The 15,569-nt window shown below is 40.1% G+C and overlaps 1 protein-coding gene across 2 annotated transcripts in view; it reads right to left on the bottom strand.

The window, feature by feature from the left end:
• LOC124036555 (ephrin-A5-like) overlaps nucleotides 1-15,569 on the bottom strand; it is a 202,590-nt gene that overhangs the window by 30,443 nt on the left and 156,578 nt on the right. For both annotated transcript variants that reach the window (XM_046351268.1, XM_046351267.1), the window contains exon 2: nucleotides 9,094-9,386. In XM_046351268.1, the coding sequence (XP_046207224.1) occupies nucleotides 9,094-9,386 (293 nt within the window). The remainder of the gene's footprint in view (nucleotides 1-9,093; nucleotides 9,387-15,569) is intronic.

The raw sequence follows: 15,569 nt of genomic DNA on the forward strand, positions 1-15,569 counted from the left end.
TAATGGTGTTTTCTGCTAATGAAACATTTGCGCTTATAGCCTACTACCATGTGTGCATTGCTGCATGTATAATGTGAAGAAATAGCCTAATAGTTTGTCAACATGTTAAGCTAAAAGTTCTGATCTGTCACGTCAGGCACATTGTTTAAACATTTTTCTTTGATGCTAGTGGTTGTATTAATTTGGGATCTATCTCATCCCACAACTGGTCCAGACTATGTTTGGAACATTATTTTTTCGCACAGAATAGAATAGGTCGACCTTTGTACTATGCAGATAGTAGATTGACATAGGCTATTGCTTTTGCTCTTCGTTAGGCTACTCATCTTGTTGGCTGAAGAAAAGTAACTGTGGACAGTTCTTCCAATATCTTCAATATGCGTCTCGGAATTGGATAAGGATGCGCGCAGTTGCATCCCCGATGTGTCTGTATTCACTTGTAGCGTGTGAGAAAGACCTGATCATATGATGGAGTGCACAGCACTCAGGGAGAAGGTCACACCGACCAGTGGTCGCAAAAGGCATGGATTTTTTTAATGTGCATTACGGCCACACAAAGGGGATGACACCGTGAAATTCTAGGCATTACCAAGTGCTTGTCAAATTGTGCATGAGTGTATTGCCTACGCAGGAAACAAAGCAGAGCTCATGCCTTTCAAGCTACTTTTTCAATTTATCATTAGAGTCACATCATGCTGCCTTACAATGTATTAAAAATCAAAACATATAGTCCAACGTTTGTAGAACAACCAAAGTTACATTAATAACTCTAAATTAAAATGTCCTAAGGCTAGGGGGCAGTATTTTGACGTCCGGATGAAAAGTGTGCTCAAAGTAAACTGCCTGTTATTCGGGCCCAGAAGCTAGGATATGCATATAATAGATTTGGCAGATTCGGATGGAAAACACTCTAAAGTTTCTAAAACTGTTCAAATAATGTCTGTGATTTTAACAGAACTAATTTGGCAGGCAAAACCCCGAGGGCAAACCATCCAGGGAAACAACAAAAAATTGAGGTCATAGGATTTCCGAAGAGGTTTCTATGGGAAGCCTTATTTATGAGGAACCTGGTTGCAGTTCATATGGCTTCCACTAGATGTCAACAGTGTTTAGAAATTGTTCAATGTTTTTCTTTAGAGAAATGAAGAAGTAGGGCTATTCATTCCATGATTTACTCTGAAGGTCCTTATTATTTTGGTGCGCTTGAACAGGAAGGCACTTCATGTTGTTTTTATCAGGTATTAGAAACAGTTTATTCAGTCTTAAATTTGATCAATTATTTACATTTTAGGATACCTGAGGTTGGATTAGGAATGTTGTTTGGGCCAGGTTTACAGGTAACTAATTAGATAATGTGTAGTCATGTTGGGCGAGTAGGAACCAGAGTATTTCTGAATGAAACGCAACAAACACATTTACATTTTGGGGATAAAAAGAAGGAATTTATTGAACAAAACGACCATTCATTGTGTCAATGAGACATTTGGGATTGCAAAAACAAGAAGATCTTCAAAGTTAAGGCATTTATTATATGGCTATTTCTGACTTTTGTATCGCACCTGCCTGGTTGAAAAATCTTCATGTGCTTTTATTTGGGGCGCTGTCCTCCTGCATGGTCTGCTTTTGCCGTTAACCTCTTCCTCCTACCCCCTAATTTTTCGAACATTCTGTTAAAAATCACGCAACATTTCAGCGCCCTGCTACTTATGCCAGAAATATAGTATATGCATATGATTAGTATGTGTGGATAGAAAACACTCAGACGTTTATAAAACTGGTTAAATCATGGCTGTGACTATAACAGAACGTGCGTTTCATCGAAAAGTGCAGGAAAATCTGATCACTGAAAGTGGAAAAATATATCCATCCGCCGCTTCAACCCATTGTTATGGGCGAAAGACATTAAATAGGGCTGAGGTTGCAGTACCTACAGCTTCCACACGATGTCAACAGTCTTGTCATTTGCCAATTCTTTGTTTCTTGGTCAAACGAACAAGAGACAGACTTTTTCTTCAGATCTCCGACCGGATATTTTGGTTGAGAAATACACGGACAGTATTTCAAGACGGACCCCTATAGAAAACACTTTGTCTCGTGATTAATTTGATCGCTTATTAACGTTTACTAATACCTAAAGTTGCATTACAAAAGTATTTCGAAGTGTTTTGTGAAAGTTTATTGTCGACTTTTTGAATAAAAAATAAATGACGTTACGTTATGAAACGCTATTTTTTTCGTTGATCACACAGTCTTCATAGATAGATATCTAGGCTATATATGGACCGATTTAATCGAAAAAAAGACCCAATAGTGATTATGGGACATCTAGGAGTGCCAACAAAGAAGATGGTCAAAGGTAATGAATGTTTTATATTTTATTTGTGCGATTTGTGTAGCGCCGACTATGCTAATTATTTTGTTTACGTCCCCTGCGGGTCTTTTGGGGTGTTACATGCTATCAGATAATAGCTCCTCATGCTTTCGCCGAAAAGCATTTAAAAAATCTGACTTGTTGCCTGGATTCACAACGAGTGTAGCTTTAATTCAATACCCTGCATGTGTATTTTAATGAACGTTTGAGTTTTAACTAATACTATTAGCATTTAGCGTAGCGCATTTGCATTTCCAGAGCTCTAGATGGGACGCCTGCATGCCAGGTAGGAGCAAGAGGTTAAGCCTTTTTGGAATCTGACACAGTGGCTGGATTAACAAGAAGTTAAGCTTCATTTTGATGTACTACACATATATTGTCGTGAATGTTGAATATTGAAATTCCTGTAGTTTTCTTTGGCGTGCTGCGATTTGGATGTTGTCAAATCGATCCCGCTAAAGGGATTGGTGCATGAAGGGCTCCATAAGAGGTTAATTATTCATATAGGAATACCTATTTCTTTGTTAATTGATCAACACAGAATAGCTGCATGTGCGCACTCCCTCAACTCGTTTGGAGAAAATATATTTTCAATTTTATTCAGTTTTGTTCAATTGTATTCTTCATCCTATAAAATAATGCAACGGAATGGCTAAGCAAATCTTGTCTGCTTAACCAGTCTAGGACTGGGGTTCCTCTTCCGCTAGCGGAACACCTCGTCAACAGCCAATGAAATTGCAGGGCGCAAAATACAAATCAACAGAAATCTCATAAATCAAATTTCTCAAACATACAATTATTAGGCACCATTTTAAAGATCAAATTCTCGTTAATCCAGCCACAGTGTCTGATTTAAAAAATGCTTTACAGCAAAAGCTCCGCAAACGATTATGTTAGGTCACCACCAAGTCACAGAAAAACCCAGCCATTTTTCCAGCCAAAGAGAGGAGTCACAAAAAGCACAAATCGAGATAAAATGAATCGCTAACCTTTGATGATCTTCATCAGATGACACTCATAGGACTTCATGTTACACAATACATGTATGTTTTGTTCAATAAGTGCATATTTATATCCAAAAATCAAATCTTACATTGGCGTGTTATGTTCAGTAGTTCCAAAACATGCAGTGATTTTGCAGAGAGCAACATGAATTCACAATACTAAATGTTGATGAACATTCAAGTGTTATGCATGGAACATTAGATAAACTTCTCCTTAATGCAACCGCTGTGTCAGATTTCAAAAAAACTTTATGGGAAAAGCATACCATGCAATAATCTGAGTACGGAGCTCAGAGCCCAAACGAGCCAAAATAAATATCCGCCATGTTGCGCAGTCAACATTAGTCAGAAAAAGCATTATAAATATTCACTTACCTTTGAATGATCTTCATCAGAATTCACTCCCAGGAATCCACAATTCCAAAATAAATGTTTGTTCGATAAAGTTGATCATTTATGTCCATATATCTCCTTTTGTTCGGGCATTTGGTAAACAAATCAAAATACGCGTGCAACCTCCAGCGGAAAGGTCGGACGAAAATTCCAAAAGGTTATATTACTGGTCGTAGAAACATATCAAACTATGTATAGAATCAATCTTTAAGATGTTTTTATCATAAATGTTCAATAATGTTCTAACCGGAGAATTCCATTGTCTGTAGAAAAATGGAACGAGAGCTACCTTTCATGTGAATGCGCGTGACTGAGCTCGAGGCTGCTGGCAGACTTTTGACTCATTCCCCTCTCATTCAGCCCCCCTTCATAGTAGAAGCTAAAAACAACGTTCTGAAGATGGTTGACATCTAGTGGAAGCCTTAGGAAGTGCAATATAACCAATAGCCCACTGTATATTCAATAGGAGCTGAGTTTAAAAACTACAAACCTCAGATTTCCCACTTCCTGTTTGGATGTTGTCTCAGGTTTTTGCCTGCCATATGAGTTCTATTATAAACACAGACATCATTCAAAAAGTTTTAGAAACTTCAGAGTGTTTTATATCCAATACTAATCATAATATTCATATATTAGCATCTATGACTGAGTAGGCGGCAGTTTACTCTGGGCATGCTTTTCATCCAAAAGTGAAAATGCTACCCCATAGCCCAAACAGGTTAACTTAAGCATTTGCCCCACCCATCTATTTAAGGATTCACATGCATGACATCAGTAGCCTTGTGGTCCAAAATAGCGTAACTGGTGTATTTTAACACCAATAAACCCATTAGTTTAAAAAGGAATTCAATATATGTCAATCTAGCAAACCAGGCAACTAAAAGCAACTTTCTAAACATAAAAGTAGTACTTTTTACTTTTGCGGGCAATACATTTTTTTGTACATTTCTGACTCGGACAGAATTCCCTAAGCACTTCCCAATTGTTTGTGCAGTTCAAGTTTGCAGATATTTGCACATCTCCCGTCAGAATAGAATCTACACACACATGTTCATATTTTCTGTCTGTTGCCTGCATAGCAGTCATTGTTGTTTTCATTACTATTATAACTTTGGAAATGTGTGCATTTCCATCAAAATAAGTGTCTTATTACGTTATACAAGTTTCTGTATGTCGTGTCATGTCGTTTCTACTGTAGCTCCCTCTTTTTATGGAGCATAATATATTTGTGTATATTCCTTATAACCGTGGACACGTGAGGTAACATTACTCATTTTATAATCTTTATATTCAATTGTGCTTATGTAGCTAGCTACGTTCTTCTATTAGCTCTGTAAAACAATGGTAATTGCATCAGAGAAGTATTAGCTTGTGTTGTATTTTGAAGCTACCCTGGTCTTATGACTCCAAAGTGGCGCAGCGGTCTAAGGCACAGTATCTCAGTGCTAGAGGCATTACTACAGACACCCTGGTTCAAAACCAGGCTGCGTAAGTGACTTCTTATGTTATAATAGTTTCTGTATGTGAACTGTACTGAACTTCCAATTACAAAAAAAACATTGATCAGTAATCATCTCACCTGTTAGTTGGTGGCCATTGAGGGCAATATCTTGGTCGTTTTTCTGAGTGCATTCCACAAAGCTGTTTATCATGTCCGTCTTATCCACTGCCCCCATGTTGAGGTTATATTCAAGCACACAGTCTGGTTTGATTTCTCTCTCTCCCATCAGGTGGTCCACCTTCCCTGTGGCCGACATGGTTGCTGTACGACAGTGGAGAGGACATGGACGTCTCGTTTGTCATGCCATTTTACTGCCAGCTGTTGACCGTTCTCCCGGAACTCCACCTCCCCTCTCTGCATCTTTCTGCATCCGAATGCCGGAATCCCCTTGCTGTTCGACCTGACTATGCCACAGGCCCCTGTGCTGTTGGAGAGCAGCTGGAAGAGTGTGGGACTGCTGTGACAATTGTCCACATACAAAGTGTGTCCCTTGCTGAGATGAGGAGCCAGCATGGTCATCACCATGAACCCCAAGCCCATCATAATGTTGAATGTCAGTGGTGGACCCTGTGTAAACTATAATGTCTTCACGTTGCACATGACAAAGAACTTGACCTCAAACCTGTGCCTTTTGGAGGGTATATATTGATGGAACACCAGCCTACCTCTCCATAACATCAGGGTCTCATCAATGCATAGGTCCTTGTATGGCACAAAGACACGACCAAATGCTGATGTCAGACTGGTGCAAACATTTCTTATTTTGTATAACCTAGAAAGTGGTCTTGGGAAAAAAGGGTGGCAAAGAAGGGAGTTACAAACATTGGATCTGTGCTCCGGTACTCAGGGAGTTCTTCTTTACTATCCCCATGAGAAGGACTGTCACCAGGAAGGTATATCATTTCACTAATTGTGGCTGTCACCCATTTAGCGAGTTTCTCCCTCACTCCTGGCTCTCTCTTCTCCTGTAGCTCCAAGGCATAGTGATTGGTCTCCTCTACTATGTCTCCCACCAACTCCTCTGTCAGAAACAACTTGACGCACTCAGATGGAAATGGAAAGGGGCATTGCACTCCAGACTGGGACTCATCAAAGAAAACCGCAGGGCCAGGAGGGGTGAAATGGCTGGCGGCCTTCCAGCTACCTCAGAATTCCTGTACTTCATCCACTGTCGGTCTGCCTCCATCACCACCAGCATCTTCAAAGGGACCTGGGACTTCGTCAGTGGATAACGACTCCTCAGATTCAGGGTTCTCAATGGCTACAAGGTTGGGGGGCAGCTCCTCACTGTCACTGTCAGAATCTGATTCCTGACTTTCATACTCAGACTCATTGTCAGAATTAAAATAATCTCCAGAATTTCCACATTTTTGAGTGGTGTCCTTTTGAAAGACATTGCTAATGATACAGCTTATCTCACTAGCTACATACATAAACATACATAAACAACAACACTGAATGGCTCAGAGTGGAAGTGAGAGGTTATGTGATTGACTGCCGGCTCGCGCCACTTGCATCAATAGATCACTATCAGAAAATGTTCTGTGTGGTAATTATTGATATATTTACTGTTTTATTCACATGTTATCAAGTACTATTTACAAATCATGCATTCCGATTATTGCATAGATTGTAATGGGCATATATTATGTGTGTAAAATACTTTTTTGAAGATTGTACTAATTATGATGTGCTAAGCTAATTCCAGCTATGTGTGGAGCCATGTTTGTTGACATACAATGCATTCTGGGTGTGACAAAATAGTCTGTCGGACCAAAGATTTTATAACAAAATGAGGTGAGTAAGGGTTCATTCATTTTTTGAGAACTTCTGGAAGTGATTGGTGGGATGTGAATAATGGTAGATGACACACCCACTTAAACATGCATGCAATAAACAGACCAAACTCATCTTGTCTTCTTATCTTTGGTTTCTGTGAGAAAAAAAGAATGGCGGCACGCAGAGACTACCCATCGTCAGATTACTTTCGATTTCTAGAAAGTCAATTATTTCGACCAATGGTGAGCTCACCCGTGATGTGATTAATTATAATAGAAATTGCTATTAGCTAATTCATATTGTAGTTTATGTCAGCCGAGAGTTATAAAAATATGACCGCTTGTGTTACGTCAATATTTCCTCAGTTAGCGCTAGGACAAATGCAGCTTACATTTTTTTCAGTTTGGATGATTGTGTTATGCTGAAGATACTTTTGTGAATGTCATCAAAAAATAAACTGCTCACATTCTGGCCATTACTTTTTAAGGACTGTGTTCGTGCAAAATGTTTCTGAAAAAAAACATGTGTGGCCAGCTCAAATGCTGATTGTTGCGTCATTCAAAACTGTCCGTTCTAAATAAGCACTCTAAATAAGCGTTCTAATCACACCGGTTTGATCGTATGCTACAGGGACCGCTGCTGAATTCACATAATGACCACATCATATAGCTGACAACATCTTAACTTGAGCTAATTTGTATTCATTATTACATGAAAAATAAACTCACAACAAGATCATTATTTACAAGTTAATGGCAAGCCAATTAGAGGAAAATACCTTACAGTTGTGATTGTGAGGAAATAAAAGCAGGGCATTCTAACTGAGAATTTTAGAACTTGGACATCGTCTCTTCGGCCTAACGTTCTATCCTAGTTTTACTTTGGTGCAGGTCATGTTGTTCTTCACATTACCGTATCTGGTTAACAAATACTATATGAAATAAAAGCACCATTTATTTGTCACATTCTCAAGATAGAGAAGGTGTAAACGGCAGTGAGAAATAGTACCTTGTTTAGACATGTAGCTAGCTAGCTAAGCAATTAACGATAATCCCAACTCATAACGTTACTAGCCTGTATGAATCAGCAGGCAGCTAACCAACTAGATTCAATGATAGCTAGCTAGTTCACATTAGGCTATAACAATCAATGGCAATGGCTCTGAGATACGAATGATATTACTACACAGATCATACACATAACATTAGCTAGCGAGCCAGCCAGAAAACGTTGGCTACCTAGCTAACAGTACACTTTAACTTGCAATGAAAATGACTTTCTGACAAAACATGAAATGTATAATATCTGAAAATGTAGCTAGCTAGACTCTCTTATCTGGATGATGATAGGTGAACACTTATCCTTCTCTGTCACGGATGCCATGGTTGCCCTTAGTTTGAAAATGTAATCCGGAGACAGGTGTTTTATACAGCAGCCTTCTGTGTGTTTTCTTTTTAACTCCCTCCGCATATTTGCAATCAAACGCCAGAATTTTCTCCATCTCCTTAGCTATCATACTCTGCTTCCACTGGGCATTCCACTGATTTAAAAATCTGTCCTTCAGAAAGTGGAGAGCAACACTTTTGCAGTTATTTGTGATGTCTTTATAAAAAAGAACGGATACCTACACATACTGAGCAGCCATTGTTATAGACAGAAGTGTGCTACGTGGCAGACCAATCTGAACTCATCTCTTGGCATCTCCAGCCCATCCATCATCTCAGCCAATCATGGCTAGCGGGAAGGTTCATGCATTTTTTTTTTTAAACATACATTTATGTTCAAATGCCTCTCCTATGAAGTATTGATGTACGACATATGCCTAGTTTCCTGAAACGAGTCACATATTCTTCCAATGCAAACTTGGATGTGAAATGGTTGTTCTTCTGATACAACTGCATACAATTCTAAACACATTAAGGGCTGCATCTGCCGTCCACTCTGACATCAGACTGACTTCAACACACATGACTTCAACACATAGCAGTGATCTCTATGACTCTCACATACAACAACAATATATGGTGATATACGTCAATACTCACAGATGTAGTAGTACTCTCTGCCCGGTCTGAACTCGAAGCCCAGAGAGAAGGGGGTGAAGAGCTGGAACTTCTCTGAGAACTTGAGTGGTCCGTTGGGGGAGTGAGGCCTGTTACACTCCCAGCGTTTAAAGCCCTTGGCTGTGTGGTCACACGTACTGTAGCCGTCGTAGTTGACCATGTAGAGGACATAGCGCTCCATCAGCTCCTCCGGCACCATGTCTTCATAGTGGGGACAGAACACATCCAGGTAGTCGTTTATACACACGTCAATGTGGTAGTCTCCACGATGGAACCTGATTGGACAGAAGGCAAGGAAGAGAACGTTAGTGTTTGGAAGACTGATGAAGGGCTTCAGTTAAAGATGGAATGGAAGATAAAATCAGCAGTTAGTCAGAATGACTTTAATTCCCAATAACAGTCATACACCATTGAATGTGCCTCAAAAACTTTACTTTAAAACAAATGTTTTAGGGAGAGGGAACGAGGGATGGAGGGAGAGAAAAAGAGAGGGAAGTAGTGAGAGAAACAAAGTGTTTGAAAGTGCCTCAACTTTACAATTATTTATCAATTATCAACAACAGTACATTACATAACACCACCAAGAAGGAAGTGACTTTACTCTGCACAACCTGATTTAGTAGTACTTTAAAAGTAAAAGTAACACTCATGGTCCTAAACACTTTTCTGCAGTACACAGTGTTCTGGACATTGAAGTCAACGTGACTTGATGAGTACACTCCCACTCCAAGTCCACTTCAGTTCATATCAACAAGATCACTGAAGACAACTTAAACATCCTCAATTATAAAACTCACACACATATGTATGTGTGAGTGCGCACGCACACACACGCAACAGTCCTGTTAACATTTTCTCAATGTTATACAGTATGTTGATTCATTTGTTTAGATGTTTATGAGTGCAGGTTGGATCTTTCAACATTCTTCAGATATCCCTCAGAAATGTGCAAGCAATCGTTCTTAACATTTGGCTTTAGTAAACGGGGAGGTTTTGTCTATAAATCCATCCCAGGAAATGTATGCACACCACTTCTCTACAACATAATGTATCACACACTAAAGAATCCAACTTGGACAAAATATCTCTCTTTTGGATGCCAGAAAGCGCTGCGAAAAAGTACTTTTTCCTTATTTACTTCTAGCATTTTGAAAACTCAGAGAAGAGTTCATACATCAGAGGGTTCCAGAGTCCACAGGGAGGTGTGAGATAGTTGAGGCTGTAAATGTCAAACCATACCAAAATACAGTGTGTGTTTTCCCCCAGAAGGCTGTGCATAGAGGCATGTTTACAACTCCACTGATCCACAACATACTACACAGGGTCATGATGTTCTAATTCCCTCATTTGAACATACACATACACACACACACACGCACAGGCACACGCATACACAGACACAAACAGACACACACAGAGGTTAGGTTACTTTCTAAATGTAATATGTTACAGTTAATAGTTGCCGGTCCAAAATTGTAATCAGTAACGTAACTTTTGGATTACCACAAACTCAGTATGGGTTGTTGTCATGGAGAGCTGATTGGGCTCATTGCTTCAAAACATGGTTGAAATATAAATGCTGCTCTAATGGAATGGCATGCTTCGTATTCTACCGAAAAGTGCTATTTGCTTAACGTGAAATTGAATTGAATTCTATAATACATACTAATACATACTATGGATAGGCCTATTGTTTACATTTTTGTTGGTGATACCATACAATTATGAACTAGAACACTTAATTAATTTAAAATATGATTTGATATGGGGTAGCCTAGTGGTTAGAGTGTTGGGCTGGTATCGGTAAAGGTTGCAAGTTCATATCCCCAAGGAACAAATCTGTCATTCTGCCCCTGAACAAGGCAGTTAAGCCACTGTTCCTAGGCTGTCATTGAAAATAAGAATTTGTTCCTAGGCTGTCATTGAAAATAAGAATTTGTTCTTAACTGACTTGTCTAGTTAAATAAATGTAAAATAAATATCCCGATAAGTTGTTGAAGTCTTTCAAAAGTGTACAAGTTTAAGCATATGTTCCTTAGTCCTTTGGAAATGTTTTTTTTTAATCGGTACGAATTAGATTGAGCAATCAAAGCCAACTCATGGTCTTCATAAATTAAACATGTTTTCGACTGTATGTGCGGAGGAACTCCCTCAAACTATTATTCCACAGGTTGGGATCCACGCTATGCAGCTGCAAGAGCACATTTTTCACTGGCTGTCCACGGGTTGCATAAACAGTGATTGATAGGCAGCTTAGCCTACACTTCTGAAATTCAATCATTTTTGGGGTATAATACACCTATACATTTGTGATCAGTCATCCACAACCATATATTTGAGAGAGCAGCAGTGTGATGCATATCATTGCTATGCAGATATCAATAATAGGCCCATAGACTACAACGCCCCTGTCGTCCTTACCTCCAAGCGTTTACTCCAGTTGGTCATATAATCTTTGATGCCGACAGCAGTTATATCACTGGAAAACATGGGCTGGACTGTAGGCCACAAAAGCCTATTCCTGCTCTTTTCCCGTGGTCCATCAAACACATTTGTGTGTCAACATAGTGGTCTCTGAGGTGGTCAGCCTCACTCAGGCAGAACAAACTTAAACTTGCACCTTCTTTCAATGCTGAATTCAATGTCATTGAGAAAACAGAAAGATGTCATTAAGTATTTTATCGAAAACAATCTTTCTGAATTTCAAAGTAATCCAAGAAGTTATCATCTAGTTTTTCAAAAGTATCTGTAATCTGATTACAATTTTTCATTTGGTAACGTAACAGATTACAGTTTGTAATCCGTTAATCCCCAACCCTGGACACACACGCACATGCACATACAACTACACACGCACACACACACACGAGCTTGCCCACACACACACACCGTGGCTCAGGTCAGGTCCGAATTCCTCTTTGATTTGTCTACTAACAACTGTCTGACCATGCCTCAGAGGAATTAGTGTGAATGTCGTTAAAGTAGTTGGCTGAGGGGTGGATCTGGGGAAAGCTGACTCTAACTTCCGGTTGCTGACCCTAACTCAACCCTGAAAAGAGACTTTCATTCTCTACCTAACCTTTGCTATGTCTGGACCTGAAAAGAGGTCAATTTTTAATTGAATACCTCTTTGCCTTGTACAAGGGACTTAGACAGCACTTAGCACACTGCCCTTCCTCTCGTCTACACTTCATCCTCTACTCCTCATCTCTCCTTTTTCCAATTTCTCTTCTCCCCTCTCCTCCCCACACAAACTCTCACTCTTTCCCCTTGTCTCTCTTCTTTTTTAACTTTACCTCTCTCCCTCTCTTCTCCCTTCTCTCCTCCCTCCCTCTCTCTCCTTCTCCCCTCCCTCCCTCCTCCAAAATTCTCTCTTCACTCTGACAGAGTTGGCTCTGCAGCCAAGGAAAGCAGACTGCCTTTGATGTTACGATGATAAAGGTGGTCTGGGCACATTATTAATCACACTCTGATGGGGACAACACACACACGCACGCACACACACACACACGCACGCACGCACACACGCACGCACGCACGCACACACGCACACACACACACACACACACACACACACACACACACACACACACACACACACACACACACACACACACACACACACACACACACACACACACACACACACACACACACACTTCATTCCTCCCCAGTTGTTTGTGGACAGGGAGGGTGCGAGAATTGCTTTTTGATTGTCCATCTCTCTTTGTGGAGTATCAGTTTCTATTTGTAAGCCTTCACTAACACAGTGTTAATATTGGAGAGCGGGCTAGCTTGAAGACTCTGTGACTGACACCATCTGTTCGGTGTGTGTGTGTGTGTGTGCGGTATGTAACATGTGTGTATGTACGGTTGTGTGATGTTTATGGTAGCGTCTAATGCTGCTTTCCTGTGTTTACTCATTCAGAATAAATAGCTGAGTGAAACTGTTTACCTTTCTGGCAGCATGTCATGTGTAACATCTCATTTAAAACATGTCATTGCAACCCACAGGCAGAGTAATACATCTCCTCTGGCTTAAATGTCACTGACTTAATAATCACATCCTCTCACAACACACATTTCCTTTGCTCAGCCTCTCTGCTGTGTGTGTACATGGGTTTGTTTGTGTGTACACATTATGGTTTCCCTTCACCCCCAGACTACTTCCTGTGTGTGTGTGTGTGTGTGTGTGTGTACATGGGTTTGTTTGTGTGTACACATAATGGTTTCCCTTCACCCCCAGACTACTTCCTGTGTGTGTGTGTGTGTGTGTGTGTGTGTGTGTGTGTGTGTGTGTGTGTGTGTGTGTGTGTGTGTGTGTGTGTGTGTGTGTGTGTGTGTGTGTGTGTGTGTGTGTGTGTGTGTGTGTGTGTGTGTGTGTGTGTGTGTGTGTGTGTGTGTGCATTTGTGCATTTGTGCGTGGGTTGGTGGATCTCATAGTTTCCCTTTGAAATTCAACTTTATTATGGATGATTTTATGTCTATTTTTGACACATTCATTCCACATGGTTACAGGGTTAATTCTGCGTGGTTACAGGGTTAATTCCATGTGGTTACAGGGTTAATTCCACGTGGTTACACTGTTAATTCCATGTGGTTACAGGGTTAATTCCACGTGGTTACACTGTTAATTCCATGTGGTTACAGGGTTAATTCCACGTGGTTACAGGGTTAATTCCACGTGGTTACAGGGTTAAAACAACTCAAAGGGTTATGTTCAGATATTAATTCCGATTGTTTGGGGCCATGGTTTGGGGAAGGCTAAATGTGCTGATAGTTACAAAGCCAGGCAGGTGTGGGTTTATGTCCTCAGCCTAAGTCAATCTACACAAAGCCTACTAGTTCAACATCTTAGAGACAGATTGTTGTACCGATGTGTACCAGGGAGTAAAACATCAAATATCTTCTCTAAAGGTCTGATTAACCCTTTACACCCGTGGGAAATGTTTCTCACAGAAGAAATACAAAAAGCATATTCACAACCATGGTAGCAATTGAAAGGGAACCGTTTTGAGATTATGTGGAAATGATTAGAACAAAGGTGAAAACACAACGGTTTACCTGGCACAAGACTGAATCCAAACATTACACTGTTGATTTGATGTGTATTTTACCTTTACTGTAATTTTCACCACCTTTGTTGATAACGAAATGCATCTGAAAACACTCTGGATGCATTCAGTAGATGATAATAATATACCTGGAAAATGTGGGGTAGGTGCAATATAAGACAAAACAAATGACAAGGGTCTGACTGAGAGGACTAACTGGTGTCTCCAAGTGGCCACAATCAAGAGTCTTCAACTGTAAGGTGCTTTTTTGGAGCTCTCCTAGCTCTCCGTTGAGGAAGTGGAACAAGCAAACTTTTAGCGGCTAATTTGATTCACAATGGACAAGCATAACCCAGGGTATAACACCATGTCATCTGGTAACTGTACATCTAACAGGCTCATTCTGTTCAGAACAACCCAGGGTATAACACCATGTAATTTGGTAACTGTACATCTAACAGGCTCATTCTGTTCAGAACAACCCAGGGTATAACACCATGTAATCTGGTAACTGTACATCTAACAGACTCATTCTGTTCAGAACAACCCAGGGTATAACACCATGTCATCTGGTAACTGTACATCTAACAGGCTGATTCTGTTCAGAACAACCCAGGGTATAACACCATGTCATCTGGTAACTGTACATCTAACAGGCTGATTTTGTTCAGAACAACCCAGGGTATAACACCATGTCATCTGGTAAATGTACATCTAACACAGCGATCATAAAAGTTCTGTACATGACATGGAAATGTGAAGCGCACATTTGGCTTGTTTGTATGACATCAAAGCAGTATTTATTATAATCCTCAAAATCTCATTTTTCAAAATACATTGAGACTTCTTCATTTACAGGATTTCCCTCGCTCATTTGCAAAAGTTGCCCAATCAGAAGGAGGGATGGGGGCAACTCAAGTTCAGAAGGTCTGTCAGTCAAAACCCATACAGCACTGTGAAGCGCAGAGCCAGAGCTCTGACATCATGTATAGCACGTTATTGTAGGTGTTTATCATTGTCCAAATCTGCCACATAAAAGGTTACAGGTAGAACAAAAAGATTGTTCATGTTTTTTGTTGTCATTGTTTATCAATACCAAACACGACTAACCGTGCATTTTTTTTAAACAATGCTGGAATTCACCATCAAAATGAAACAATTGAACACTACAGAATGGACATGTAATCAAAACAAAGGAGGGAGGGATGAATAAAGGAGGTGGGAGGGACAGAGGGAAGCATGGGGCTGGTGGAGGAGAAGGATGTAATGAAAAGCTATTCTCCCTTTTCATAACACAGCCTCTCTCGTTCTTTCTCTCACATTCTCTCTGGTCCTTCCACTGTATGATTTCACTTCCAATAAATATATCTTCCTTTTATCTTAAAGTGGTTGGATTGACTCTCT

This window comes from Oncorhynchus gorbuscha, linkage group LG05 (genome assembly GCF_021184085.1).
Source record: "Oncorhynchus gorbuscha isolate QuinsamMale2020 ecotype Even-year linkage group LG05, OgorEven_v1.0, whole genome shotgun sequence".
In the NCBI taxonomy this organism is placed as follows: Eukaryota; Metazoa; Chordata; class Actinopteri; order Salmoniformes; family Salmonidae; genus Oncorhynchus; species Oncorhynchus gorbuscha.